The sequence below is a fragment of the Solanum dulcamara genome, chromosome 4, assembly GCF_947179165.1.
Source record: "Solanum dulcamara chromosome 4, daSolDulc1.2, whole genome shotgun sequence".
NCBI lineage: Eukaryota > Viridiplantae > Streptophyta > Magnoliopsida > Solanales > Solanaceae > Solanum > Solanum dulcamara.
The window spans coordinates 13,990,625-14,017,670 of record NC_077240.1 but is presented as its reverse complement, the minus strand read 5'-3'; the positions used below and the strand labels follow the sequence as shown (position 1 = coordinate 14,017,670).

The 27,046-nt window shown below is 37.9% G+C and overlaps 1 protein-coding gene across 2 annotated transcripts; it reads right to left on the bottom strand.

Moving 5' to 3' along the window:
• Positions 1 to 341: 341 nt before the first annotated feature.
• Positions 342 to 27,046, bottom strand: LOC129886437 (uncharacterized). Of its 2 annotated transcripts, XM_055961121.1 has the most exons (16): positions 26,545 to 27,032; positions 23,057 to 25,738; positions 20,230 to 20,644; positions 18,028 to 18,256; positions 15,929 to 16,093; positions 15,017 to 15,289; positions 14,653 to 14,898; positions 12,468 to 12,860; positions 10,990 to 12,378; positions 10,813 to 10,869; positions 4,361 to 4,765; positions 3,798 to 4,021; positions 2,301 to 2,434; positions 1,616 to 1,867; positions 1,336 to 1,514; positions 342 to 1,234 (listed from the first exon to the last, which is right to left on the bottom strand). In XM_055961121.1, exons 1-16 carry the CDS (start codon positions 26,945 to 26,947, stop codon positions 1,133 to 1,135), a joined length of 7,548 nt encoding a protein of 2,515 aa, XP_055817096.1. In that variant the 5' UTR covers positions 26,948 to 27,032; the 3' UTR covers positions 342 to 1,132. The 2 variants fall into 2 exon arrangements, with proteins under 2 accessions (XP_055817096.1, XP_055817097.1); XM_055961122.1 differs by lacking the exons at positions 342 to 1,234; positions 1,336 to 1,514; positions 1,616 to 1,867; positions 2,301 to 2,434 and having other exon boundaries at positions 3,803 to 4,021; positions 4,434 to 4,765; positions 26,545 to 27,046.

The following is a 27,046-nucleotide window of genomic DNA, read 5'->3' as shown; positions in this document are numbered from 1 at the left end:
TATGCTGACTTGAAAAAATATTAGTACAAGAATTAAACCATATCTTGTTGCTTGCAAGAGGAAAATATTGTTATAAAATACTTCAGTTTTTGTTTGAATGGGAAAAGAGACAAAAGCTCGTGCATGACTATATATAATTTATTTCATTTGCCGCTAGTCAATTGGAAAATCACCGATTTAATTTCTGAACCATCCATCTTTGTCATGTTCTTTTAGCACAAATTAGTCATCCATCTTGTCATTTTCTTTTAGCACAAATAAGTTATTCCAGGTAAAAATAATAAAATTTCTTTTAGTCAGCAAAAAAGAACGAATTATTTTTTCTTTTAGGGTCGTTTAAGTTTTAACCCTCAACCTACACGTATAGCCATAGAGAAAAATTAAACTATAGGTCAAGAGTCCACCAACTGGAAACCTGTCAAATCTAGTTGGTGAATTTACGAGACAATGTTTACAGATAAGAAAAGAATTAACTGTGGAAATGAACTGCATGAATCCCTGTTGCTATTTTGGCAATTCACACTAACCCTGATTGATATATAATACAATAGAGACAGAATTATCCCCCCATATCTATACATCAGTTAGACTGAAAGACTGAGCGTACCGTTTCCTCCTATGTTATCTAGTTCAACTCACCTTTAGTAGTAAATTGCGAGTTCGTGCTATAGGCCCCTGGGAAGTAGTCTTTTATTGCGTTAGTGCAAGTAACTGCTCAAAGCATTCATTTAATCTTGGAAGCAATAGCATACAGATTCTCGCATGGAAAGAGCTTCAGCAGCAGGAGATGGTAAGGTTTTAGACCACAATAAGCTGGTAATGCACCGGCAACAGTTTTTGAGTACAAGTACCAACTTTTTCTTTTTTTCCAAAATGTAGCCCCTATCCAGGAGCCCAACAATGGCCCTTTTCCGCTTTGTTCCCTTGTAGACCCAAAGCACCATCTTATGGTTAGAGGTAGAGAGGGTCTTTAACTTTATCACTAGTCTATCCTTCCATTGTCGAGTCATGGTACCCACACTATTAGAGCTTATGGAAGTGGATCCTAAAGCAAATTACAAACAAGAAACCACTGCAGACAACTCTTCATACAACAAAAAGTTCTTTGATGTGCCACTAATCCATGACTTATTCACAGACTTAAATGATCATTGAGCATCACAAACTTTACAGCACCATCTCCACCACAAGAAAGAAAACCATGGGAAACAATTTGAATATCTGTAACAGCTGCCTGAAAATAGAGGAAAAAAGAATCTCTTCAGTTTATTGTGCAAGCTCAAGATCTCAGTACTATTTCTTCCCACTGTCAACACATATGATCAAAGAGGTTACCTGAACCACACCACCAAAGCCGCGGGAGCTTGGCTGCAAGAAGGTGTGCCTTTCATGCAATTTTGGCCAATGAAATACTAGTTTTGCATTTTTGGCATCCCAAAGTTTTACATCTCCATCTTTACTTCCCGTCAAGAAAAAGCTGGTATGTGGTATGGTAGATATTTTGGTAACACTCCCTTCACAATACAAAGCAGAAGTAGAGAAAGATCTCATTATGTACTGCCAATCAACTTTCTACAGCATTTTCAGCCACAATCACGTAAAAATGTTTCAGTACCTGCGTGAGCCTTCTGAATATACCATAGCATCCCATTACGATTCTGATCACCGGTTTTCTTCTGCGTGTCAACCATGGAATTCACACCATGGTCACCAATTTCTGTATGCTTCTGTCTTTTTGTCTTTCCAGTAGCTATATACCGGAAGTCATGAAGTCCAACATCACCACCTTTCCCACCCGTTACAATGAGTGGAGAGATAGAACCACTTCCTAAATCATTATCAAACACTGCAAGAGCACGTGCACCTCCTGGAAACGTGCAGGGGGACAATAATCTTAGCAAGTTAAAAGCTTATAACAGCTGACGGAGTAAATGGACCCATTATCCAGGGTTTGCTTATGTTCTGAAGAAAAAGTCACTACAAGTAGATTTTAAGTAGCTTATATATATGTTGATGCCAAGAAGATGGAGTCACTGCTAGTCAGCTTATTAGCTCTTTACAGATGCAAACACACATCGCCCTCCTCCATAGTCCACCAATAATCCCGTGTACAAGTAAACTCACATGTTTTCTTCTCATAAAGTCACCCGCTTTCTAAACAAGAGCTTTTTCTTTTTGCTGTCACCATGGGACTGACATTTTAAGAATAATCTTAGTTCTGCATTACGCCTTTTTTCTAGAAATAATATTAGAAACCATCCCATTTATCGACAAAAAGGAAAAATGTCGATGGAACCAACCTTCATGACACATTATGGAGGCACGAGACGTTGCTGGTGGAGCAAGTGTATCCCATATGACAACATTAACGCCACTGGAGCTATACCCTGCGGCAGCTATGATTGAACCACTCGAAGTAACATATGTGACATCCCTGCAGCAATTACAATGGACATAGCAGGCTTTAAGAAGGCACAAGATGGAGATTATAGCACAAACTTAACCAGCGCATAGCAAGGCTGATAGTAGGAGAACAGAAAACAAGGAAGAAGATGTGTGAGTGTTTTATCTTTCAAATCAGGCCAACAAAGTTCTAGATGGAACTGATAATCCCCGGTGTGTGTGTGGAGGTTACTAATGACACAATGAAAGAGCATGTTCAACAAATACTATGCCCAAGTCCCAAACAAGCTGGGGTATGCTATATGAATCCTCTTTGACCATGTCTCTCTGCTTAAGCTCAAGTGCTCAACTCATGTCATCATCATTACCAAACACATATAAAAGTAAAAAATTAGTTTATATATAAATGTTAGTAACAATAGCAATAATAATGATAAGATTGAAAGTTCTCTATATTTTTACTAGCATATAAATGTATGAAAAAGTCAAAATATTCCTAGAAAAGCAATAGGTTCAAAATCAATGTACTACAAGACTAAAACCTATTCCCAACTAGTAAATCACCTATAAGGATTTTTTTTTCCTCCCATTGCAACCCTATCTTTAGCTAAATCTGTTGATTTCAAGAAATTGTAGATCTTTCCAAACAACTTCCTTCACTGTGATTTAGGTCCATCTAGTTCGCTAATAACACCTTCGCTCACTGTAGTTTCAAACATATGAACCAAGAGAGCAGTTCTGTAAGTCGACACAGGACATGACCAAACCAAGTAAGGGAAAAAGGGGAAATAATGTCAAACACTTGCAGCCCCTCATCCCCATCCAAGGACAGCATAGGATATTCTAAAGGGTTCCGTGGAGGTGGTTAGGAAGAGGAGAGGCACCCAAAGAAATAAGAGACCTTTTCCTCATATAATGTAACATTTCAGCTTGGAGGCAGTTGTGAGGAGGTACTACTACTCAATTTCACTGTATTATAGCACTTAACCAGGAAGTTCCCATAATTTTGGGTGCTTATGTTGTATGGCAATTAGAGTGTGTTACATCGGCTGAATGTTAGTAGGGAGTGACGAGGCAGTAAAGTGCAAGAGAGCATATCCATTGATCCAAATTTCAGCTTGGGTATAATTTTAAAGAGGTCCTAAAACTCAGTTCCCACCTAATATAAAAAAAAGGGCAGCCCGGTGCACTTAAGCTCCCGCTATGCGCAGGGTCCGGGGAAGGGCCCGACCACAAGGGTCTGTTGTACGCAGCCTTACCTTGCATTTCTGCCAGAGGCTGTTTCCAAGGCTTGAACCCGTGACCTCCTGGTCACATGGCAGCAACTTTACCAGTTACTCCAAGGCTCCCCTTCTTCCCACCTAATATAAAGTTAACACAATTTAGGTACTTACGAAGTATAATTATTAAAGCAAAGAGAGGATTCTGTTGGCTGAACATTACTCCTTCCTCCTACTTCAAGCTGCCACGTGCACACAGTACCATCTGATGCAGCAGAGACAAATCTGTGACCACAATGATCAAACTTCACGGCAGACACCGAGGCAAGAGCATATGGGGGAGGGACATTTGCAGCGGGAAGCACTCCATATGTAGCAGTAGCTCTATCTTTGCCAAACTGCAGATATCATAAATTATTCTCAATACCGTGTCTTAAGAAACGAACAATGACACACGTATGTAAGGAATAAACAAGTTCTCAATTTCAGGCCAATAACTATAAAAAGGAAATAGACTACGAACAATAAAAGAAACAAAGGAAACACAAATTGGCCACACATAACGTGCCACTGTGTGAAGATCTGGTACAGAGTGTGTTTCTTAGCTAATACAAACTAATTTTACAGGTCTTTTATCACATTCCTTATAGGAGCCAAATTTGTTCAAAGTGCTAATTAGCCCTTGCTGTTGCAACTGCAAAAAAGATCTAACTAATCTATTGATCGTAACTTTTTACCTCCCACAAATATATGTGTGTATTGCTTGATCCAACCAAGAAAAAAGGCCTTGAAGGGTGAGTCGAGAATGACCTTGTCCGAACATTTTCTACTGTGGCAGGAGGGTCAAGAAACTCATCAAAATCCTCTTGAACCCCCCAGCCAAGACTCGATCCACCCATATTGGCATAACCTGGAAGCCCAAATGTAGGTCTTGCCATAAAACCTGTGCCAACAGTTGCTCCACCTAACCCGAGGTGTGTACCCTTCTTACTCCCTAGACCCACTCCAGGAGAGACGCAAGTGGGAACTGGTGTAGACTCGGATCCCGCCCAACCATTATGTGGCCAGTCAGCCTCTGCCCAGACATTGTCAGCTTTATTTCCACAAGGAAGACCATCTTCCCATTTGAAGAATAATAAACCCTGAATCAGATAGAAGTAAATTGAGTTCAAATCAGGAAAAGATGCCATTGATTTTACAAATATAGATGACTAATGGGAAATATAAGATGCTATAAAAATAAAATACAAACAAATTTACTTTATGGACGAACTGTAATGCACAGAGTCACAGGCCAAATAGGCAACAACAGCATACCCGAAAAAAGTATCGCATCCTAGTGTGTTTTTCAAGGATACGACACCCACCCATCAGCATTTTGAAGAGTCTGACAACAAAACTTACCCCTACCTCGTGGAGACATAGAGACTGTTTCCAAAAGACCCTCGGCTCAAGTATTGCATTTCAGAGCAGTATAAAAAAGGACGTACAGAAGTAAAGAAGACATAGCAAATAACAGAGAAAACATTAAACAACATTCAGAGAAAAGGAACAGTAGCAATAGCAAAATAATGCAATAACCGAAGCACAAGAAACAAAAGTGTTATACCCCGCACTTTTGTACATTGGAACATGTTTTTTTTTCTAAAAGATTGCCATGTGATCCATGTTATCTATGAAGTTCTATGTGAGTAGCAATGGTTGGAAATAGGGTTAGAGGGATTGGAAAGGAGTTGGAGGCCAAGTAGTGAGTCGTGGTAATCGACCTACTTACGTAAGCTACCGACTTGGATGCCCTACATAATTAAGCTACTTGAGTACATACCGAGCTTACGTAGCAAGGATTACATAGGTTCTTAAAGTAAGATGAGATTACGAACCTACGAAAAGGAGAAGAGGACACGTGGCAGCAGGAGAAGAGGCCACTGGCCATGTGGCAGCAGGTGATGCACCTACTTGGACCAAGTAGGTGACGCACCTGCTTGGGTGGACCCCACCCCGCCACGTGGCAGCCAAGGAATGGACGCATGGATGTGGTGGCCCAATAAGGGCGGGACACGTGCCACCCTCTAAGGAAGGGTGTATATATATATATTGATGACTAATCCTCCATTTCTTCAACTTACACTTAGCCAAATTGAGAGAAAAACCTTGAGAGAAAGAAAAGAGAGCTACGGCTAGGGTTCCTCCAAGGTAAGCCCTCGACTTTTGCTCCGTAAATTAATTATCTAGGGTATTCTTCAATCACGTGAAGGTGTTTAATAGCGTAAATTACTTGTTGGGGCAGCAAGAAAGTGAAACGAGCAGCCCACCAATTTTCAGCCACGTTAAGGAGCTCTCGAGGTCAATTTTCGGCAAGGTAAGGTTCTTCCTTTTGAATTGGAGTTAATGGTGTTGTATTGGAAAGATTACTTGTATTAAATGAAGTTGGAAGTAAGAGAATTGCATAATTATGATTGACGTTGTAAACGAACGGAATTGAAGTCGTTTTAGTTGGATTAAAGTTGAGTAGTGTTGTTATTAACATGGTGTTGTGTTTGAAGTTAGTTTGGGTGTGTTAAAGGGCTGAAAACGTGGCTATGAATGAATATATATGCTGCTGGTTGCAGCCACGTGATACTCCGCTCCGTGTGGTTAAGATTTTGCGAAATAAAGATTGAAAACCATATTTTGGTGTCGTGGTTTTGGGCGAGCTGGTTGGAGCTTGTATTGCGTAATATTGAAGTGATCTAATTGTACATAACTGCTGGTTGTTGTTGTTGATATGGCTGTGCCAATCGGAGGTGTAATTGAAAGTTCGGATAGGGCGAGTTATAGGGGAGATGCTGCCCGATTTCTGTTAACTCTTAACTAATTAATAGACTAGTCGAGAAAAGTGAATAAGGAAATGATTCCTATGGATGATTGATTGTAGATATGGAAGCTGGAAAGTCGAGGGTTATTAATATTAGCATTACTTTCGTGTTAAATAGGTTCAGAGGGCGACGAAGCAAGTGTGGTTACGATTAATCCATAAGAGGTATGTGAAGCTATCTTTCTTTTCTCTTGGCATGTCTTAGCCATAAGTGGTTTGTATATGAAATGTGGGGATAATACCATTCATAAAACTCCAAGCATGACTCATACTTCTTACCCACTTCTTGATGTTAGAACTCCTGCAAGAATTGAGTTATTGCCTTTCAAGTCTTCTATGTGATGAAAAGTAGTAAATGTAAAGCCCATCTCTTCTTGCTTTTGAAATGTCTTAAATATAAGTGAAATGATATATGATATGAGTTTGGAGGTAATTCCATTTATAGGTTCCGAGTATAACTCGTGACTTGTACTCACTTTTGAATGTTAAAGGTCTTAGAGTAGTTGAACTACTACCCTCGAGTCTTCTATATGTTGAGTAATAATTGAGTACGTAAGCTCCTATTCCTAAGGGCTCTGTGATGATAAATGTCTCTGATTGCATAAGCTGTGTGGCATTATCTTGATGCACGTCTATGATGCCTGAGGCTCCACTTGATATGATCCCTAGTGACCTTTAGAGGGTACTTAAGACAATTACTACCCTGATCTTCAAGTGACGGTTCACTTGACTATTTCATGGAGTCTCAGATGATGATTTAACCTGCATATGGTTACTCACTACTCTGCTCGTGCATGCTGTTAATACATCTTCCACCGAGTCCCATAATGGGCCGGGTATGTTAATCGTGCACAGCTTCACTACATTTTCACCGAGTCCCGAGTCGGGTATGATATATGTATGCGATGATATGATGATGGCACCGAGTCCCTCACTAGAGGGTCGGGTATGATATATATGCATATGGATCGGGCCGTACGTTCCTCGGCATTATTTTACTATATAAGGATCGGGTCGTACGTTCCTCGACATTATTATATGATGTATGGATCGGACCGTACGTTCCTCGGCATATTATACTATATATGGATCGGACCGTACGCTCCTCGGCACTAACCTGCTATATACATGGATCGGGTTGTACGTTCCACAACACTAATAGTATATATATGCCTATGATGATGAAATGATGTATTTGTAACACCGAGTCCCCTAGCGGGCTGGGTACGGTATGTAATGATAGTATACATGACTTTATTTCATAAGATGCAAGTATAGTGATTTACTAATTATTATACTTGTCCCCTGCATCCCTATGTCAGCTGTAATCTCTTTGTGGTATTTTATGCTTTACATACTCAGTACATATATCGTACTGACCCCTCCTCTTTTCGGAGGGGCTGCATTTCATGCCCGCAGGTACAAACACACGTTTTGGGGATCTGCCAACTTAGGATTCCATTTAGCGAGTTTGGAAAGAGCTCCATTGTATCGGAGCCTAGCTTTTGGTACTGAACCTTTGATGTATATATTTGTTTATTCAGGGGTACGGCGGGGGCCCTGTCCTGCCATATGTTACCGTTAATATTCTTAGAGGTCTGTAGACATGTGTGTGGGTTATGTATATATGTGTGTTCAATTGTGTCTACATGACTTATGTTTTGGGACGTTCCCTTTGTCGTGGCAGCCTTGTCGGCTCGCGTATGTGTTTATAATGGGATGACCCCACATGCTACGATAGCCTCGTCGGCTTATGTGTTATGTTGCCTATTGATAAGTTGTGACCCTTTCAAGAGACAGGTTGTGCCAATATGTGAACATACAACAGGTTTACTTACGGTTAACAGGGGTATACGCGAGTGTCTATCTTGGATACCCGTCACGGCCTACGGGGTTGGGTCGTGACAAAAAGGTAGTAGCAGAAAATGAGGGATAAGCAACTAAGGGAATACTGTTGATACTACTGCTATGAAAGGAGAAACAGATATGGTGTGCCAAACAAACTACCCCCAAGCCTAACCTGAAGGAAAGCGAGACACCATTCCACTATCTACCAACCTTATACCCTAATCCGCGATCTTTACGTCTTTCTTCTAAGGTCATGTACTCGGAAAGCTAGAGATGCATCATGTCTTGCCTAATCACTTCTGCCAAATACTTTTTCTGCCTATTTCTACCTCTACTTAAACCCACCAATTTCAACCTCTCACACCTACTCACTGGGACATCTACACATCTTTCTTCATATGTCTAAACTATCTCAATCTCACTTTCCTCATCCTGTCCACCACGAAGGTCACTCCCAACTTATCCCGGATGTCACCATTCCTATTCTTATCTCTCCTAGTATGTCCACATATCCACCTCAACATCCTTATTTTTGCCACTCTCATCTTCTGAATATGAGAGTTCTTAACTAGTCAACCATTCCGCCCCATACAACATAGTCGGTCTAACCACCATTTTGTAGAACTTAACTTTAAGTTTTAGTGGTCCTCCATAATAGGCATTTGTTGAGAATGTTCTACAAGCAAGATACTTCCTGAACATTACAATAATATCAAAAGGCAGCTCAATCAATAAATATCTCACAAGCAAAATACTTTCCGCCTACTTGCTTTAATTAGCAAATGAGATCATAATATTTTACAACACAATGAAATGAATTTGGAAAAAAGTTACACAGTTCATGAGAAGCCTCAAAAAAAAAATTCTATTGAAGTAACAGTTGAGACACATTTAAGACACCCCAGGATTATGTTTTCTCTAACTGAATTTGTACAATTCATATTCCTAAACCATATAATGAATTGGATATTTACATTACATGATCCGGAAAAAGAAAAAAACAAGTTGGATATAGAAAACATGAAAAGATACCGTGTGAATCTTTAGATTCACTTATGTGTATCTTGTATCACAAGTATACCACTCAAAGTTCATGATAATCATGTAGCATGCTCTACAAGTTTCACAAACAAGCAGTAAAATCAGTTTAACATCTCCATTTTCCTCAACCCAAATATGTTAGATTACCCCTGCTTTACTTTTTTTTAAATCAAGTAACAGTTCCATTAATAATAACAAGGCCGTCTTGGTCGTATACAAGATGTTACCAAAAAAGGAGAGACCAACAATTATGGTCCTCCCCAAAAGACATCCTATTGTTATGACCCGCCACTTGATGAGTAAGTTGTCAAGTGCCGCACGGAGGTCTTAGTTGAAGTCTAAGTCCGTGACACTATTCTCTATACAATTAGGAACTATATAGGTGCGCCACCAAGAAATTAAGGGAACGAAGATTAGTCCTCAATTGAGCAAAACTCATCTCTCTCTCTCTCCTCCCCCCCCCCCCCAAAAAAAAAAAAAACCTCTCTTATTTCTCTCTCCAAATGGTCCACATCAAGGCAAAAGGAGTAAGATTCCACGACTTATGCCTTCTTCTCCTAGTTCCACTCTTCCAACAGAACATTTAACTCCTTCACATATCTTTGCATTACCCAAGAAACGCTAAACCATCTAAAGATATCCCACCATAACCTCGCTGACAACTTACAATATAATAGAATATGATCCACATCTTTGCCTCCTTCCTTACAAAGAAAACACCATCTTATGCATACAACCTTCCATTTCCTGAGATATTCCGCCGTCAGTATCACCCCCTAGCAGCTAATCAAGTGAAGAAACACATCTCAGCACTTTAGGAATCCAAACAGAATTATATGGAAAGCTATCCTCTACCCTAACCAACAGCTTTTCATATAAGGACAACAGAGACTATTTTGTTATTCACTTTACTTGTGCATTTCAAGACCTTTTTTTTTGAAGTATTCAACTAAGAGCTGGATGTTAAATATTTTTCCTTGAAAATTAATGGTTTTCTTTTTTTTTTGTTTTTGGTGTTTGGTAAGCAAAAAAGTATTATCCGAAAGCATTTATATATAATCTAGGGAAATACTCAAGGAGATGGGTGTGGGGTAAGGTGGGGTGTGGGCGTGTGGAGGTTATGGGGGTGGGGGTGGGATGGGAATTAAAAGTGGAATATCACTTATGGAACTTGTTTTTTATACTTCAACTAGGGAAGTCATTTCCTCATTTTTAGGAAACTAGTGACCTAGAGAAAATGTTCTCCAAAATTTTTTACCAACCAAACATGGAAAAATTGGTTCATACTCACACCCTTAATGATCTTAACGTAACTCTGGAGTAAGCCACACGTCGATTTTTTACGACAAAATGATGTATCAAATGCACCCTAAACACTAGTGAAACTTCAAATACAGATGCATAAGAAAACAGAGAGCTAAAGAAGCCCCACAAGCACTATCTAACCTTCCGATTGCTAGCAAGAGCAGCTTCATGTTGATCAATGGAGTTGATGCACAAAGCCTGCTCAAATATAGGAGAGTTGCAATTGTTAGCTTCATGAAGAAAATCTTCTATAAAATTTACCGGTCTCTAAGAATAAAAAAATTGCAAAACAATATAAAGGTTTAGGAGAAGAATTACCTCCAAAAGCTCTCCATTTCTTTTATATATCTCTATCGGACTACGGAATGGCAAAACCTTTTTTGCATGGTGAGTATCTTTTCCCCCAAAACTTTGAAAAGGATGATTATTTGGCGACAAACAAGCAAGAGGAGATCCAGCTGTGCTACTTGGACTACCAAGCCTTTCTTCTCTGTCATAAGTTTCGTCAACTTCACACTCCCTCACAATGCTGGGGTACATTTCACTCCATCCTTTAAAGGACTTTTGCAAGGTATGCTGTAAACATTTCTGGTCTTGAAGCACAAAATCCTGATTAACTTTCTTAAGCTCAGAACAAAAATCCCATAACACCTCAAACACTGATAATTCATCTTCACCAGTCACCTTATCTAGATCACTATTGCTAGGACTAAGTTTAGTATCTGGGGCTTTATGATGGGACTGATGATCTTCAAAACAGAAAAGTGTAGTTGCACCTGGATCTATGCTCTCCAGCAGGACAGATGCAAACTGATTCACACAATAAGAAGAGATGTGAGCGCATGTAACCTTTAGTATGTTAGCCAGAAGTCCTGGAACCATCCCATTATGGGTAGAGACATTGTTGGCATTTACGAAAATTGAAGAAGTAGATATACTGGGATGTCCGCCTGGAGGTAGAAACAAACCACTTTCTTTAAGTTCCGGACATAACAGATCTAACTTGTGTTTTAAAAGACTAGATACATATCCCCAAAAGAAAGCAACCATGACATGCCATCTCTCTTGCGGAGCTGACAATATGAGATCCCCAAATTGTGCTTGTGGCATTTGATTCTTGTTCTGAACAGAAGATCCAGCAGCATGAATAGGTAAATCAGAAGCCATCATTTCGAGAGACTCACGAAGAAGTTTCTGTATGTCCTTTATGTCTGTCTCATCTGAAGTTTTTGCCATCAAGAGAGGTTTCATAATCAAGATAAGATCACTAAAATTCCTTTGTACCCAAGCAGATGCAAACAGTAAAAGATACTCTGACAAATCAAGGACAGTAAAATGTGTCCCTACAACATTTTCTGTACAAGAAACAGAAGAGTACTGCATCATGGCTCTAAGACACCAGAATGACCAACATAATCTCCTCTTGTACAGCTCTAGAATGGCACAATAGATGTTTTCATCAGCTCTATTACTCCTAAAGGTGAATGACTTCAAGTAGAAACAGTCCATGCTACACATAATGATGTATCTTGCAAAAATATAAAATAGTTCTGCAGATACTTCAAGAAATAGATCTGGGAGGCAAGGATACAACGAGCAACCATCAAGTCCACCCCCTTGCTCACTTGACAGATATCTATTTATGTAGTCTCGCAACAAGTGGCATCCTACATACGCCAAACCGTGGTTGCAAAATGACAAACAGATCTGTACATGGGCAAAAAGAAAAAAAGACAATTAGTCCTCGCGAAACAAAAACTGCAAACATAACATTAGTTCCATGAATAAGTATATACCGAGTAAATACAATGCAGAGGACTTAAGGAGAACTTCAGTTGAAAGGATGAAATTGTAGTCATCAATTCATCTTGAAAAGCTTCAAGTAAAAGCTTGTATTCTTGATTCTCAGATACAGTATACATGTGCTCCTGAAGACATGTCGTATGATTGTCTACCCAACTTGGATGTCTTCTTAACATCTTAGACATGTATTGCATAGACAAATCTGATCTCATATGTGAATCTATCTGAAAAGCCACATCCAATGATAGCCAATTTGATGAATTTTCATTTAGCATTGCACTCAGCATTTCATGCAGGCATCCAGAGTCCATATTATCAGGCACATTTCGTCGATTTGAATCACCAGTGGCGCTCACAGAAGATGAAAGGCATTCCAAAGCTTCAAGCTTCCATAGAAAAGGAATAGAAAAACTATTAGTCCTTCTTTAAAAAGTGTCTAATTAAAATGAACATATAATAGTACACCCATAAACATGGTCACATGGACACTGGACGAGAGGGTCACCTGACATGCAATAACATTAAGGTATACTGTCTCTTTTAAGGGATATTGCAGGAGAAACCTCTAAATAAACTGGACTTGGAGGACAAAAGGTAACATAGAAGTCAATGTGTTCCAATTTGATGCCGAACAGTCACGTCAGTAGAAAGATCGCAGCAGTTACAGTTCAAACACTAATCAGCAAATAGGCCATCCTACCATCACCTGTGACGTGGTATTTCGGAACTTAATCTGCTTTCAGTAGGATTTAGCACATTAACCAAATTCTAGCTTTATAAAAATTAAAGCCATGTTTTTTTAAAAATAAAATTGTTAGATAAATTAGATCAGCCCTGATTTCGAAATCGAGTTTTCTCCAGGCAATACCTGACATGAAAAAGATGATCTAGATTGGAGTTGCAATAGAGAATCATTTTATACATATCCAATGCATTTTGTTTTCAGTTCTATAATATCAAATACATTACTAATTCATATTCCCTCCGTCCCATTTTATTTGTCATGATTTCCTTTTTGAGAGTCAAACTATATGAACTTTGATTAACATTTTAAGATATATTTTTTTATCATATTGATATGAAAAAAAATTGTAACTTATAGTACTTTTCGTATAGTTTTTGAATATCTAATTTTTTACTTAATAATATTGAGTTAAAGGAATATAATTTAACTTTAAAAATTAGTTAAATTGACTTTCGAAAAGCGCAACATGACAACTAAAATGGGAGGAGGAAGTATATTATATACATGAATACTATAAGCTATGCAGTGACTTGAAAAAGAGAATTAATCTAGGTCAACGAATTCACCAAAACTTAGGTTACATTGGAAAGGGACCTTAACCGATTTTGTTATGAGAGAAATCTTTTGATGGATTTATTATAAGAGAATGCTTTACAACAAAATCATTTCCAAGTAGTTCAAGGGGACTCGAAGACGGTGAAATGTGACAGTTTTTTTAATCAACATATTTTCATTCATAAACATGGACAAACATCTGGCCGTATTACAAGGGGTATGCCAAAGGGTAGAGAATCTATAAAAAGAAATGATTTCCAACAAACTCCACCCAATCTTCTATATAATTGGGAACTCTATGGGTGCACCAAAAGAAAATAAGTGATCGGAGGCACTCCTCAGTTGAGAAAAACTCAAATTTACCACCTCAAATGAATGCAAGTGGAACCACGTCCAATGTGACAGTTAAAAGTATGAGGTTAAGGCATTGATCGGTGTTTGGAAATTTATGTGTAGCAAAGACCAAAAGCATGCTTACATATTGGTAAACGCGTTATATGGAGCAGTAATGGAAAAAACTATAGCAGAAAATGAATTACAACCTCCAATTATGCGAGTCATCTTCTTGAAAATGTTTTTTTTTTCAAGAAAGAACCTCCAATCATGTAAGTCAGTTAACCCCATTTGGTTTTAAATTAATATTTTAAGAAAGCCAAATAGCAGAACGATTTCATCAAGAAAAATGTTTCACCTAATCACGAGCTGAACAAGAATTTTTGGATTGAGTTAAAGTTAGATCAGTTCTGTATTCTAGATCTCAAAGAGGGCCATAAAAATTTATGATCTCAGAATCCTTGAGGCTTGAGCAGAATCTAAAAAATAAGAAAGCTTGTGAATCCCCAAACTTTAGGAAAACAAAAAAAAATCGATGAACTTACAGGCAGTCCGCATCTGCTTAAGGCAGTGGCCCTCATCAAGATCGCCCATCTACTCAAGGAAGCAGCATTTTGCTCCCCAATAGCATTCTTCATGGTAGTCTTGGCTGCTAACATTAGGCAAAAGTCTCCAATGTTTGGATCTATGAAGGCAGGTTGACGGGATGAGACTATCCATTTACTATTCAAAGACCCCATTGGGTAAGCAAGCATTCTAAGATAAGCCTGTGAATACTTCCCCAACATCCACTGCAAATAAAAGAACTTAAAATAAATATACAAACAAGGGAACTAGATCTACAAACACAATCCTTTAGAATTAAAGTATCACTTTATCGAAAACTAAACTAGATTTCTTGCTGAATACCTCCAGAACACTTGCAAGCCAGTAGTCACCTTTGGCAAGAGAAGACGGGAGGAGGAATTTCGAAATAAGATTAAGCTCTAATTTTCCACCGTAACCTTCAACAAGACGGCAAATAACAAGAGCAAGCTGCTCATCCCCGAGATTCTTTGCACAAACAGTGACAGCAGATGTTGTATCTCCTCCAAGCAAAAAGAAAGCAATCGCGAGCTCCAACTGATGTTTCCCCAGTAAGACGAAGGCATTCTTTAGAGCAGCAGCCTTATTTTTATCTTCCTGACGAGGGAATCAGTAAAATTTCTAAGCAACTAAACGTTGAAAACTAAAACTTGCATTACAAACAAAATTGAAATTAGAGTAACAGTTTCACATGAGGACTTAACATTTCAAAACAGATTTAGGTAAACGCGACTGAAAACGAACTAATTAAAAAATATGTGTTGCTCTTCATCTATTAAGAGTTGAGGCATTTAAGGGTACTCAAGAAACCACCAATTTGAATCTTGTGAAAGACGAACTACAAGAAGTATACATGAGAAGGCAAAAGATACGTAAATTTAAGAGAAGGCACAAGAAATATAAAGTTAAGACTACGTCATTTCATTTAGAACCTCGTCCCCTTCGCACCCGAAAAAGAAAAGGTTATTAGATTTGCTTTACCATATTAATACAAATACTACTAAATGCAGGCCACAAAAAGACATTGCACAAGATAAATTGATAACAACCATAAATTCGTCAAAACTAGGTAACAATAATTTCCAAATTTTAGCAATAGTGAAAAAGAAAATTTAAGAAAAGATTCAACATAAATGGTTAAAACTCATGCATAAAAGAATTGGAAAAACTCGGTAACAATTCTTTGAAAATAATTGTACCAGGCATACAAATAAAGTAGCAGATGTTTGATGATACCTGAAAATTGCGTGAAAGAAATGCCACCAATGGCTTATCTTTCTCATCTTTGCTAATCTTAAAAAGGCCCGCCAATACTTGAAGTCTATTTAAAGCAATATAAAGAAGTGCACATGCCTTGGGATCTTTATTCTTTAAATATTGTTGTCTTGCCAGCTTTTCCATCTACACAAAACCCACCCGTGTCAAAGTTGATCAGCCAAATACAGAGGGGGAAATGAAAGCTAACAATATAAGACATTAATTGTTCCCAATTCTTTCATCCTTTTCAGAGGAAAGAGCAATAGTAGTAGCTGTAATTCAACGTGGAGCTTTTGAGATAACATTCTACTATAAGACTGAACAGCATGTTAACTTCAATTGCCACAATGAATCATGGATAAGGAACAAAACAGTGAAACTCAATAAAGATGGCCCCTTTTTATTTTTTGATTACAGAAAAATCCTCTGATTCTCGCAATGAAACTTGGTGGAAGAATTGGCCCGACACTTAATCCTTTTCCACTTATATATTAAAGTAGATTCACCATAGGCAGGAATGCACCTATCACACATCCATCAATGTACTACCTTTGAGTCTTTGACATAGAACCAAATCCTGGAACTAAAGATTGGCCTCTTTTCTAGTGGTCCCGCAACCATAAATGTACTACCTTTTCCATAGAACCAAATCCTGGAACTAAAGATTGGCCTCTTTTCTAGTGGTCCTACAAGTCCATACTCACGTGAATGAAGTATTAAAAGAAGATTTTTTACCACTCATTCTCCAATGGAAGAAAAGTTGTTTACTCATAACTGCATGGTATACTCAAAAATCAATACTTCTTGCAATATGATACTAATTTAGTCGACTCATTTACCTCGGCTAATACCCAGACCAGCAACCGAACCCCTTTTGCCAAACGATTAACTCGTGCAGAAATGGCAGAGAGAAGAACTAAGGGATTATGCTATAATTGTGACAAACAATATCCAGCCACTCACCAGTGCAAACGACTTTTATAGTTGGAATTGCATGATTCAGTTGACGACAATATTCCATAAGTTCCGGATGACTTCCCCTGAAATGCGAGCTTGAGGACATCTCTTTCAACGTGAGGGGAGTAATGTTGTGGATGCATTGAAGCCAATTAAATTAAGCATTTAATGATATTTTTAGTAGCTTTCTTTATTACTCTAAAATAGGATTTATGTTTCAAAGCTTCATAAGGATTAGGTTTAGCTATAGTTATTAGACTGGAATAGCACTTAGATTTCCTACTTTCATAAGGATCAGACTTCCTATTGTTGTAATAAGACTCCTATTTAAAAGGGTTTCTGAGGAATAAATCATTAAATTGTATTTAACCAAAAACAAGAGATCAAAGTTCTCTCTTCCATTTAACTCTAAGGTATCAGTCTCCCTTCAACGAGCTGAAGTAATATAAAAAATAGGTCGGTCTAGGAATTCAAACAAAGGAAAGAGAGTCGAAGTCAATTGATTTAGATTTTCTTGTTCATCGTCCCATGACTCAATCCTTCTTTAAAAATCCTAACAGTTTCACCTTATCAAAAACATATTGATGACAGATTTCATTATTTTTCTAACATTAATAATTGATGAAAAAAGTAGAGGATGGTGCGCGTAATAAGGTAAGAACGAACATGGACAAGCGAATGATAAAAGCTAGAAAGAAGATTTTAATTTTCGAAAGACTCATTCTTGACCAGCAATAGAGGAAGGAAAGAAAATTGGGCTGACTAGTTTGAGAAAGGAAGGAAAATTAAGAAATGTAGAGCAATGTTCCCAAAAACTAATTGGGGATCCATTTCACGTTGTCATGTTGGAGATGTGGAATTGTTTATTTCTCTAGAACTGCACTGCACCTCCCGAAAAGATAACTATAAGAAGATACAGCTGATCCTTTTTTATATGGATAATCCCTACATTCCTACCCCCAAATCCCCCCGTCCAAGAGTCCACAGTTGCATCTTTCCACTTTGGTCCCTGGGTGATTCAAATTCCCAACCTCTTGGTAAGAAATGAAGTCCTCGCACCACTGGACCAACCTCACTAATCATGCTACAATTGAAAACATTATCTTAATGAAAATATATACCTTCAGTCGCAGTTGTGCTACACTTGTATACCATAGTCCAACACCCATATCACGCATTTCTTGCCAAGTCGGTTGCTTAGATAATAGAGAATCAAACAAATTATCTTGGCAGTCAGAGTGGAAAGCCCATCCAATTAGTCCCGAGTACACAACCAGCTCACCTTCTGATGGCAGTCTGCCAAATCTTTGAACAAAATATAGCTGTTGAAACCTCACTGAAACCCAAAACCTAGGAAGAAAAGAAGAGTAGCATCAACAAATGATAATTCAATTAGAAGCAACTATAACTGAAGATAAAACTTTCTGCATGACTCCATGTCCTCTCATTTACTGTGCAAGATAGGAAAAAAATGATTTGAGTGATAATGAATAAAAAACGACCATGAGAGAAGAGTCACTATTTTATTGATATTGGGGAAATCTCCATATACCAGTAGTATGCCAACAGTATAGACCCTACAATCCCATCAAATTATTTGAATGTTGATATAAAAGATTTAAAGATATCACTGCACACACTAAGAAGAGAAGAATCTGAATTTCATTCAGTGTTTTTTCTTTTTTTTTTGATAAAGCCTTTAGTGTTTGAACATTTGGTTTTGACAAACTTCATCTTTTTGGGCAAGAAATAAAAATCAGTAGTAAAAACACCACAGAGAAAAAGAGTTAGATATCAACTGGTTGATGGGGTGTTTGAAAGGAAGAGTGATACAAGACACCTAGATCATCTGCTACTTTTTCCTCTGTGTATTAAGCTGAAAAGAGGAACAATTCTGCTCCAATCTTACATAAAAAGCTGTTTTTTATAATTATATATAATTCCACGAAGGAAAGAACCACCATTGCAAGAATGATTGGTGAATAATGAATGGAGACATTGGAGAAGGAAAATGAGAACACTGTTTGTGTGTGTAAGAGAGAGAGAGAGAGACCGAGAGCGTGTTTATGCTCGCATAAGAACGAATCTGAAACAAAAAACTAGTTAAAGAAGGGAGACAGGACAATGTGAACAACATTTAGAGTAACCAGTGCATTTGAGAAGCAAAACCTCGCAGTGAAATACAAAACGTGCAATTTAACTTTAACTTTAGTCGAGATGAATTCACTATTCAATCAATCAACTAGGCCTCATTAGCAAACAAGTTGGATCGGCTAAATGAATCCACTGAATCCATTCCCCTCTAAAAATAATGTCAAATTTTAATTTGTTGAATTCATCCAATCTGATGCAAGGCGATAGGAGACCTTTTATCCTGTTCTCATCAAAATGTTCAAATTTCTGCTTTTCCTTAGTAAGGAGAGACACGAATGAATGCTATATCTTGTCTATACCTCATTTTTTATTGGTCCCTTTAGAAGAAAATGGCCAAGATAAGAAATTTTAATCCTTCAATGTCTTTTTTCCATTTCTTCATGGCCCATTTACATTTCATTCTAATACTAAATAATTAGGTGTTCTCTAAAACTAGAGGTTCTCCGAAACTCACACTTACCCCTATTGACATACAAGTCTCTGACCAAACCAAAAATACTCCTACCGAACATTGAAATTAATAGAGGATAACGCATTCATGAAAAAAATGTCAACTTTGATGAGTTGAGCTATATCTACACGAATGTTAGGATGTTCATTACTCTAGTTATTATATTAGATCCACACAAATTATCTACCAGGAAGCACTGAGATTGTCAGGGTACAACTAAGTTGAATCCTTACATGAGAATAACCCATCTCATACTACAGCCATGACATGAAACAAAAAACGGAACTTAGTATAATCATCGTCCCTTGCAATTGTACCCAAAATTGTCCCCACAACCATGAAGCAGAGAAATACCCACAAAAAGTCTTAGCTTATCTATCGGGGAATATTGACATGTAGTAGACGATTGGATTTTTATCCACATATATCACCCATTTACAGCTTTTGCAAACTCCATCCCAAGCATAGGAAAGCAGGACATAGCATCATTGAAACCTTTACATATATATCTCAAGAAAAAAGTTGGAATATGTTGTTCATGATTGCCAAAAGCTACACTTCTCTAGTTGATATCATAGCATACAAATATTGAAAAATTATGGAATACAAAGAGAAAATTGACCATAAAAAGAATGTTTGAGCCTTTACAAACTTTTCATACCAATACGTTCACACAGAATGGAAGATTATGTATTCTAGGCTTCTAACATAGACTTACCTACGACCAGGTCCATCAAGGCTATTATAAGCAGAAGTGGACTGCATATTGCTAACTTCATCGAGAAGATGAACAGCAGCACGCATTTGCATTATTTCAGTGGCAGATATAGTTGCCAAATTCTGAAGTTTATCAACGGCTTCTATAAAGTCAGTTATTTCAGATCTTGCTGAAGAGATAGAGAACGCATTATCAGATGAAGCATATCCCCAGCTTGAGGAATCTGAAGGTCCACCCCATTGAAATGACTTCTCACCAGAACTTAACAAAACATTTCCTTCCAGATAGTTTGACAACGAAATGGGAAATATTAAATCACTGAAGGCACGAAGGCAGCATATTTTCGTGGATAACTTTGTGGAAGTTACATGTTTACTGAGGCACTGCAGAGCTACATATGAACGTTTCCAATTACCTATACACATTTGGAACACACAACCGTGAGGTCAAACTCAGACTAGCAAGTATGATTCAGTCCAATAGAATGACTGGAATTTCATGATGACAACATAAGCACATGAGATACAAATTGGCAACAACCTTCTCATGGTAGACAAACCTAGCTGCATTTTCAGGCAAGTAGGAAAGATAAAGCTGAAAAAGAACGGTACGATAAAATATTCATTGTGACCAACAGAGGTGAGGATTTAAAAAAAAAAAAAAAAAACTCCAAGAGTAATAACAAACAGAAAACAAAACCCAGAACAGGCAAATGTAGGTAGAAGAGATACAGAGCCCTTTTTTGATGATTCATATAGTTTTATAGTTTCATCAACTAAAAAGGAGTTTCCCGGACTTTGTAATCATACAAATGTTTCCTGAGAGCAAGTGCTTTAGAATCTACATCTCCAGGAGTAAATAAGCACAATCGCTTTCTAATTTTAAAGAAACTTTGTGTCATTAGGTTCATGGCATAAATTATCTTGGACTAAAATATTAAGATAATAAAGAGTAATAGTACAGGGTCTAATATGCAGGAATTGTGGGTAACAAAGTTAATAACGAGTGGTATTAATTAGTATACTTGTAAAAGTTCCATATTACTTTTTAATCAAAATTTTATAAGAATATCTGTATTATCATGAATATTGTTTTTATAAAAAAGATCTTTTTTTGTTTACTAGAATAAGTCATCGTACGTCAAGGGTGTCTTTGTTAAATTAGGTGCTCTTATCCAAATATTGCTAAGACTCATTTTCACAAATATGTTATGCAAGTATTATTTGTGAAGAGTTATATCAATGAAATGAACGGGCAATTTCATTGATATATTGGAGAAATTCTCAGCTTACAAAAAAAGTAGAGAATCCAAAACAAAAATGTGATTCTCTATAAAGAGCATCCAATCTGTTGTTGGGATCTCAAAAGTGCTCCAATACGAACAAAAAATAGAATGTTTCTCTAACTAGGATGAGAACTTCCATAAGTCAAACAGCTCTACAAAAATCAAAATCAATTTTGGCAGCAGTACGCTAATGCACCGATTTTGTTGTCATTCCTGGCTTCCCCAAGCTCATGATTGTTTATGGATGGGAATCTACTCAGTTTAATCTGACTAACCAAATTGCCCACAACTCAAAAGTTTTCACAAAGTATAATGTTTAAATGAGCCACCTTTGGTTTAAATTCACAATACTGAGTATTGCCATCATTATTTCACTAGAAGAGCCAAAGAATTGGAAAAGAAGACCAGGAATAAAAATAGAATGCAAGATCAATTTAGCTTTTTTCCTTCACAAGACCGGACTTTGGCAGTGGGAAAGATGGAAACCAGTTGCCCAAACTAAAGTAGAGTTGCTGCTGAATGCTGTCAAAAGTCTTACGATAGAAGAAAAAGAAAAGATAAGAATGAGGTATAAATTAAAGAAATTCTGATCTTCCTACATCAAGAGGGGCACAAATATTACGTAATAGAACCAAACAGCATTGTATTAAATTTCTCCTCCTATTTTATTTATTCCTAGTGAGCTCAATCAAGTGACTTCTTATCCTTCTAAGGATGATAACTCCATGCATTTACTAGTTTTAAACCAAAACTAACTAAAAAATGCATCTTCACCTTTTTCTCCCGAATTTTTGTTCCCAAATCAAATTGATACTTAATACAGTCAAGAACGAGCTTTTAACTTTAAAATGAAAGGCAACATGTCATTACTTTCATAAACTTTCAATAGTACTTCAATTCTCAGTTAAGAATATCCAAAATATACAAAGATATTTGGTTTTCAAAATGAGCACATAGGATATTATCATTTATCAAAGAAAATACTTAAAAGGAAGGACAGACCGATAGACGTGCTCATTTGTAAGGCAAGTAGGACAAGGAAATTTGTTTCCTATTTCAAAAACGAAAAGGAAAGCCTATAAGATAAACAATAAGAGCCATTGGTCAAAATGTGCATGATTATTACAAAATGATATCTAATGCCGACATAAGGATTCGCAACCTTAAATACATATCAAGAAACTAAATCAATTAACATTGGAGAATTTCATTCAAACTGTATGCTACAAGAAATGTTTGGCTTTACTAACTAAAGAGTAAAGAGTGTACTTCAGCTTTTAGTTGTCAAGAATCTGCTAATTATTTGGTCTAGAAGCTTAGATACAAAAGCATTTAATTCCAGGATGCACATGCCAGTTCCTAAAGCAGACAACCCCAAATTAGTTTCTTTGATGCACAACGAATTCGTAAACACAACAAATGGTTCGCCTATATCATATTTAAGACATCTTCTATGACAAAGAAGAAAAAGAAGATGGTGCTTGGGTATTTTGAGTTTGGGACAGGGGGGAGCAGAAAGAGCATCAAAAAATTCATAAGTACCTGAAAGTAAGTTAACAAGAAATGCCTCTGGGTGAACAAGAGGAAGAGATCCTCCTACAAGTTCTGCTATCTCTAAAATGCTCCAAATCCCATTTTTAACAGACGTAAAGCCTTCTTTAGATTTTGTCATACTACTAAACAGTGAAGTCTCATTCACCACTTCCATTTTCAACTGGAAATCAGACTGACACCGTGCATTGTCACAATTTTCATGACCATAGAATACTGGCACTTTATTAGAACCATAGTGACAGGCGGAACTCTCCTCGCAAAATTCTCCACCAAGCTGCGGCAGAAGTTTCTTGTCCATAAAATATGAGAACTTGCTAAAGACAGAAATGTATTGATCGTGAACAACCACTATCATGGCTTTGGGTCCCCAAAAGAAGTCCTGAATGGTTGGATTAGTATAACTTGCTGCAATACACACCCAAATGTTTTCTTCTAATGATGTTTCCAGTTCCAAATTGCACTGACCTCCACATCTCTTTTGAGCATACACATTCAACTTATCTCTTGAGCAAACACCTAGTAAAAACTGGCCATTCCCAATCGTCAACCAATTTGAAGCGACAACATCTGCATCAAAATACAAAGTGTCTTCTAGTATAAAGCTGCCAGCACCCTCAACACGCACACATTCCCAGATATGAATAGTAGTAGAAGTACTTAATGGACCTTCTTTCGAGATAGTTGCAATCTTTCGGCCACAGAAACTTACAGACATAGCCGAAATAGGGCTTTGATGCATAGCAACCATACCAACAAGATCCCACTGAGAATTCGAGCTCAGAGCAGGCACGCTTCTCCATAAATGCAAACTACCATCAACACAACCAGTAACCATATGATAAGCAAAGTAATTGCTACACAAATTATTAGCAAAAATCTCTTCACTGAATCCAGAGTTTGTGGGACAGATCACAGCATAACTTGAAATTTTATCACGGTGATGAGGGTCTGGAAAAACTGATGAACAAGGTTCAACAGAGACAATGTATGCCTTGCCAGAATAACTACTCTCAAATTTCCATATATTGTTCTGGAAGGTGTTATTACTGTCAAAACTGCACCCACAGCAACTTCCAGACAAATCATAGTGATGAAGGTAAATTTTCCACGATAAAGCCTGAAAGCCTTTCTTCCACACAGCTAACAGCAAAAAGCTATTGGAAATGAAGGTTTTGTTACAAGTGGAAGGCAAAGGAATTGAGAAGACGCTGTCCGGCCCCTGTTCTTGACTTCCAGCAGTAAGTGGTATAGTACATATTTTGTGACAAACCATTTCCAATTCCTCAGTTTTCACAGCCTTAACTACTAAGAAATCTATTCCATCTGCATGCCCAATCACGAGAATTCGTTCTTCACTTAACAGAGTAGGAGCCCAGCTTAAGCTTGTATACTTGGGTTGAGGGAGTGCAGTAGCACTTTTCCCAAAAAGTTTCCAAGATGGACTCAAAGTTGGGAGGGCCAAAATAGTATTTGAAGCAGAAGAAAACAACCAAAAAAGGAGCTTTCCATCAGTGTCCAGAGAGGAAGCAATTTCCAACTCAGACAAACAAGGATGAACTGCTACCTGCAGAATTTTATTGCTGTGACTGTCCGTATTTGAAAGTCCCGTTGCACATAATGATAATAAACCTTCAGTCTGACATTTAGTTGGAGTTGAATCTTCTGTGCTAATCAGTTCTGAAGATACATTTGCACCGCTGGGGAATTTTGTGGAATAAAATTGCATCCAGGCTAGATAGTTACTTGGTAATAGATTAATAAAAGAACATACCGTTGGTGGACCAAAGACCTGATTTCTCATGATAAAGACTTTATTTAAGAGCAATCCCCTTGGCATCTCTTTAGGACTGTTCAATTCTTTTCTTTTCCACAACGTTACCCTTGGGGCTCTTGCGGGAGAAAAATCATCGAGACAATGAATAGCCCAAAAAGTCAGTGTTGTTTGGGGACCTACAGCAACTAACCATTCGCACCTACCAGCATTGCCATGTTGATGTTCATCTGATGAAGCATAAGACACAGCTTCCCCATTAACAGTTATTATACCACTAATATCTTTTGCCCATCTTACATATACATCCAACCCTAGCCTTCCATTTAATGCTTGGTTTACCTCAACTACAGCGACAACACGAAAAGAGGATTTAGTCATTTTGTGTTCATTACCATCCTTGCCAACTTTTCTAACCCTCCCATCATCAATCTCAGTCCAGAGCCTTATAGCTCCATCTAGACAGCATGTTAATAACACCAACCTCCTTGAATATCTGCCATCTCTAGTTGACTGTGTAACTGTAGATGGTCTCCACTGAATCATAGAAACAGGTAATGGGTGTGGCAGCATAGCTTCTAAATGTCTGGAATCAGCATCTCTTTGGCATACCAAAACACATTTGTTTCCAGCATGGATATGGGAACCCGAACCTTCAAAGTGCAATCCATATGGAGGTGCAGCAGCAAAAGGCCCTTCAATTGACCAAGTAGCAGAAATTAGAGTCTGAGGCAGTTCTGGTTTAAATCTCCAAGCTATTTCCCATGACCTCTCTGTCTTTCTCCATAAGATCAATTCAATGCCACCTGAAATTATCCCATCTCCTGACCCCGTCCATGTGATTGAGTCTACCTTTGTGGATTGTACTAGCGTTGATGTCTGGCTCCAACAAAAAGAACCTGAATATGAGTAAATAAATTTATACACCTAAAAGGGAAGGGAAGAAATGGGAGAGAGACACTTAAGATCCAATTGACCAACAGTAGTAATTAATGATTGCAAAACAAGTGCTTAGAGTTCCTTATTCATACCCATTCGGAACTGGATCACCACCTAAACAGTTTGTTTTTTAGTTTAGCTCGTAGGATCCAACTAAAGCTGTTGTAATCTTTTTCATTTGCCAACTTCATTTAGATGAAACACAGCTCTCACTATGTAACCTACCATAGGAAAAAAACTCTTTATGAAAAAAACATGCTTTCACCAAGTTTGACATCCTTCCGAACCATTTTATTAGTCAATGATTTTCATCCAGCTTTAATCTCTGATTCTCAGGAACTCCTATTTGACTTAAAAGAAAAATAATTTAGTATTGGAATGAAATAGACCCAAATAAGCAGAATGACATTAAAGATTTCAGCAAGCAGATCCTAAACAATATGTGAATGAGACGTAGTTATTGAATTTTACTCTCCATTGTCTTCTACAACTCCCAAGGGACATAATAAATGTAATCAAATTGCCTCAAGAGGACACAAAAACCAACACAATTGCTCCTGTTGTAAAAAAAAATATCAAAGACATTCTCGTAACATGCACACTCACGTATAAATGTATCACTCATATTGCTTGATCCGGAGATCCCATTTGACAACGGTTGTTCGTTGAGATTCTTGTAATTAACAAATGAAGTGTAGCAAAGTAATCAATGACACAACAAACTACTGTACACATTCGAGAGTGAGATCAGAAAATTAAAACTTACTATGAGAAGCGTCAGAGTTGTAAGAGAACAATCCAATGCAGTTATCGAGTGCAGCAGCGAGGTCTCCAGAAGAAGGCGTTACCGGGGACCAAGCGACGGCGGAAACAGTGCCAGTGCCATCGATTGACAGCTCGAGAACCTGCCGAAAAACTGTGCCGATTACAGTCTCGGTTTGTGATAGAGGGTTGGGGAATTGACGTATGACGAGGAGAGACGAGGCACCATAGGCGATCCATGAGTAGCCAGCGAAGTTCGGCTGCCAGTCAATTGCTGGCTCGAATTCGGAAGGATATTTTGATCGGTTCGGTACCGGAGGGATGATCTCCGATTTGATCAGCTGAAGTGGTAACTTCGAAACGACGTCGTCCACTGTGGTACAGCAACTGATTTTGTGACTCTCCATTGTAGAGAGTCTGAGAGAACGGAGATGTTCCCGTATGAAGTCTTGCCGGATTTAGCTTCGACTTCGAGTGAATTGTAGACGAGCTTTAAAAAGTTTGTC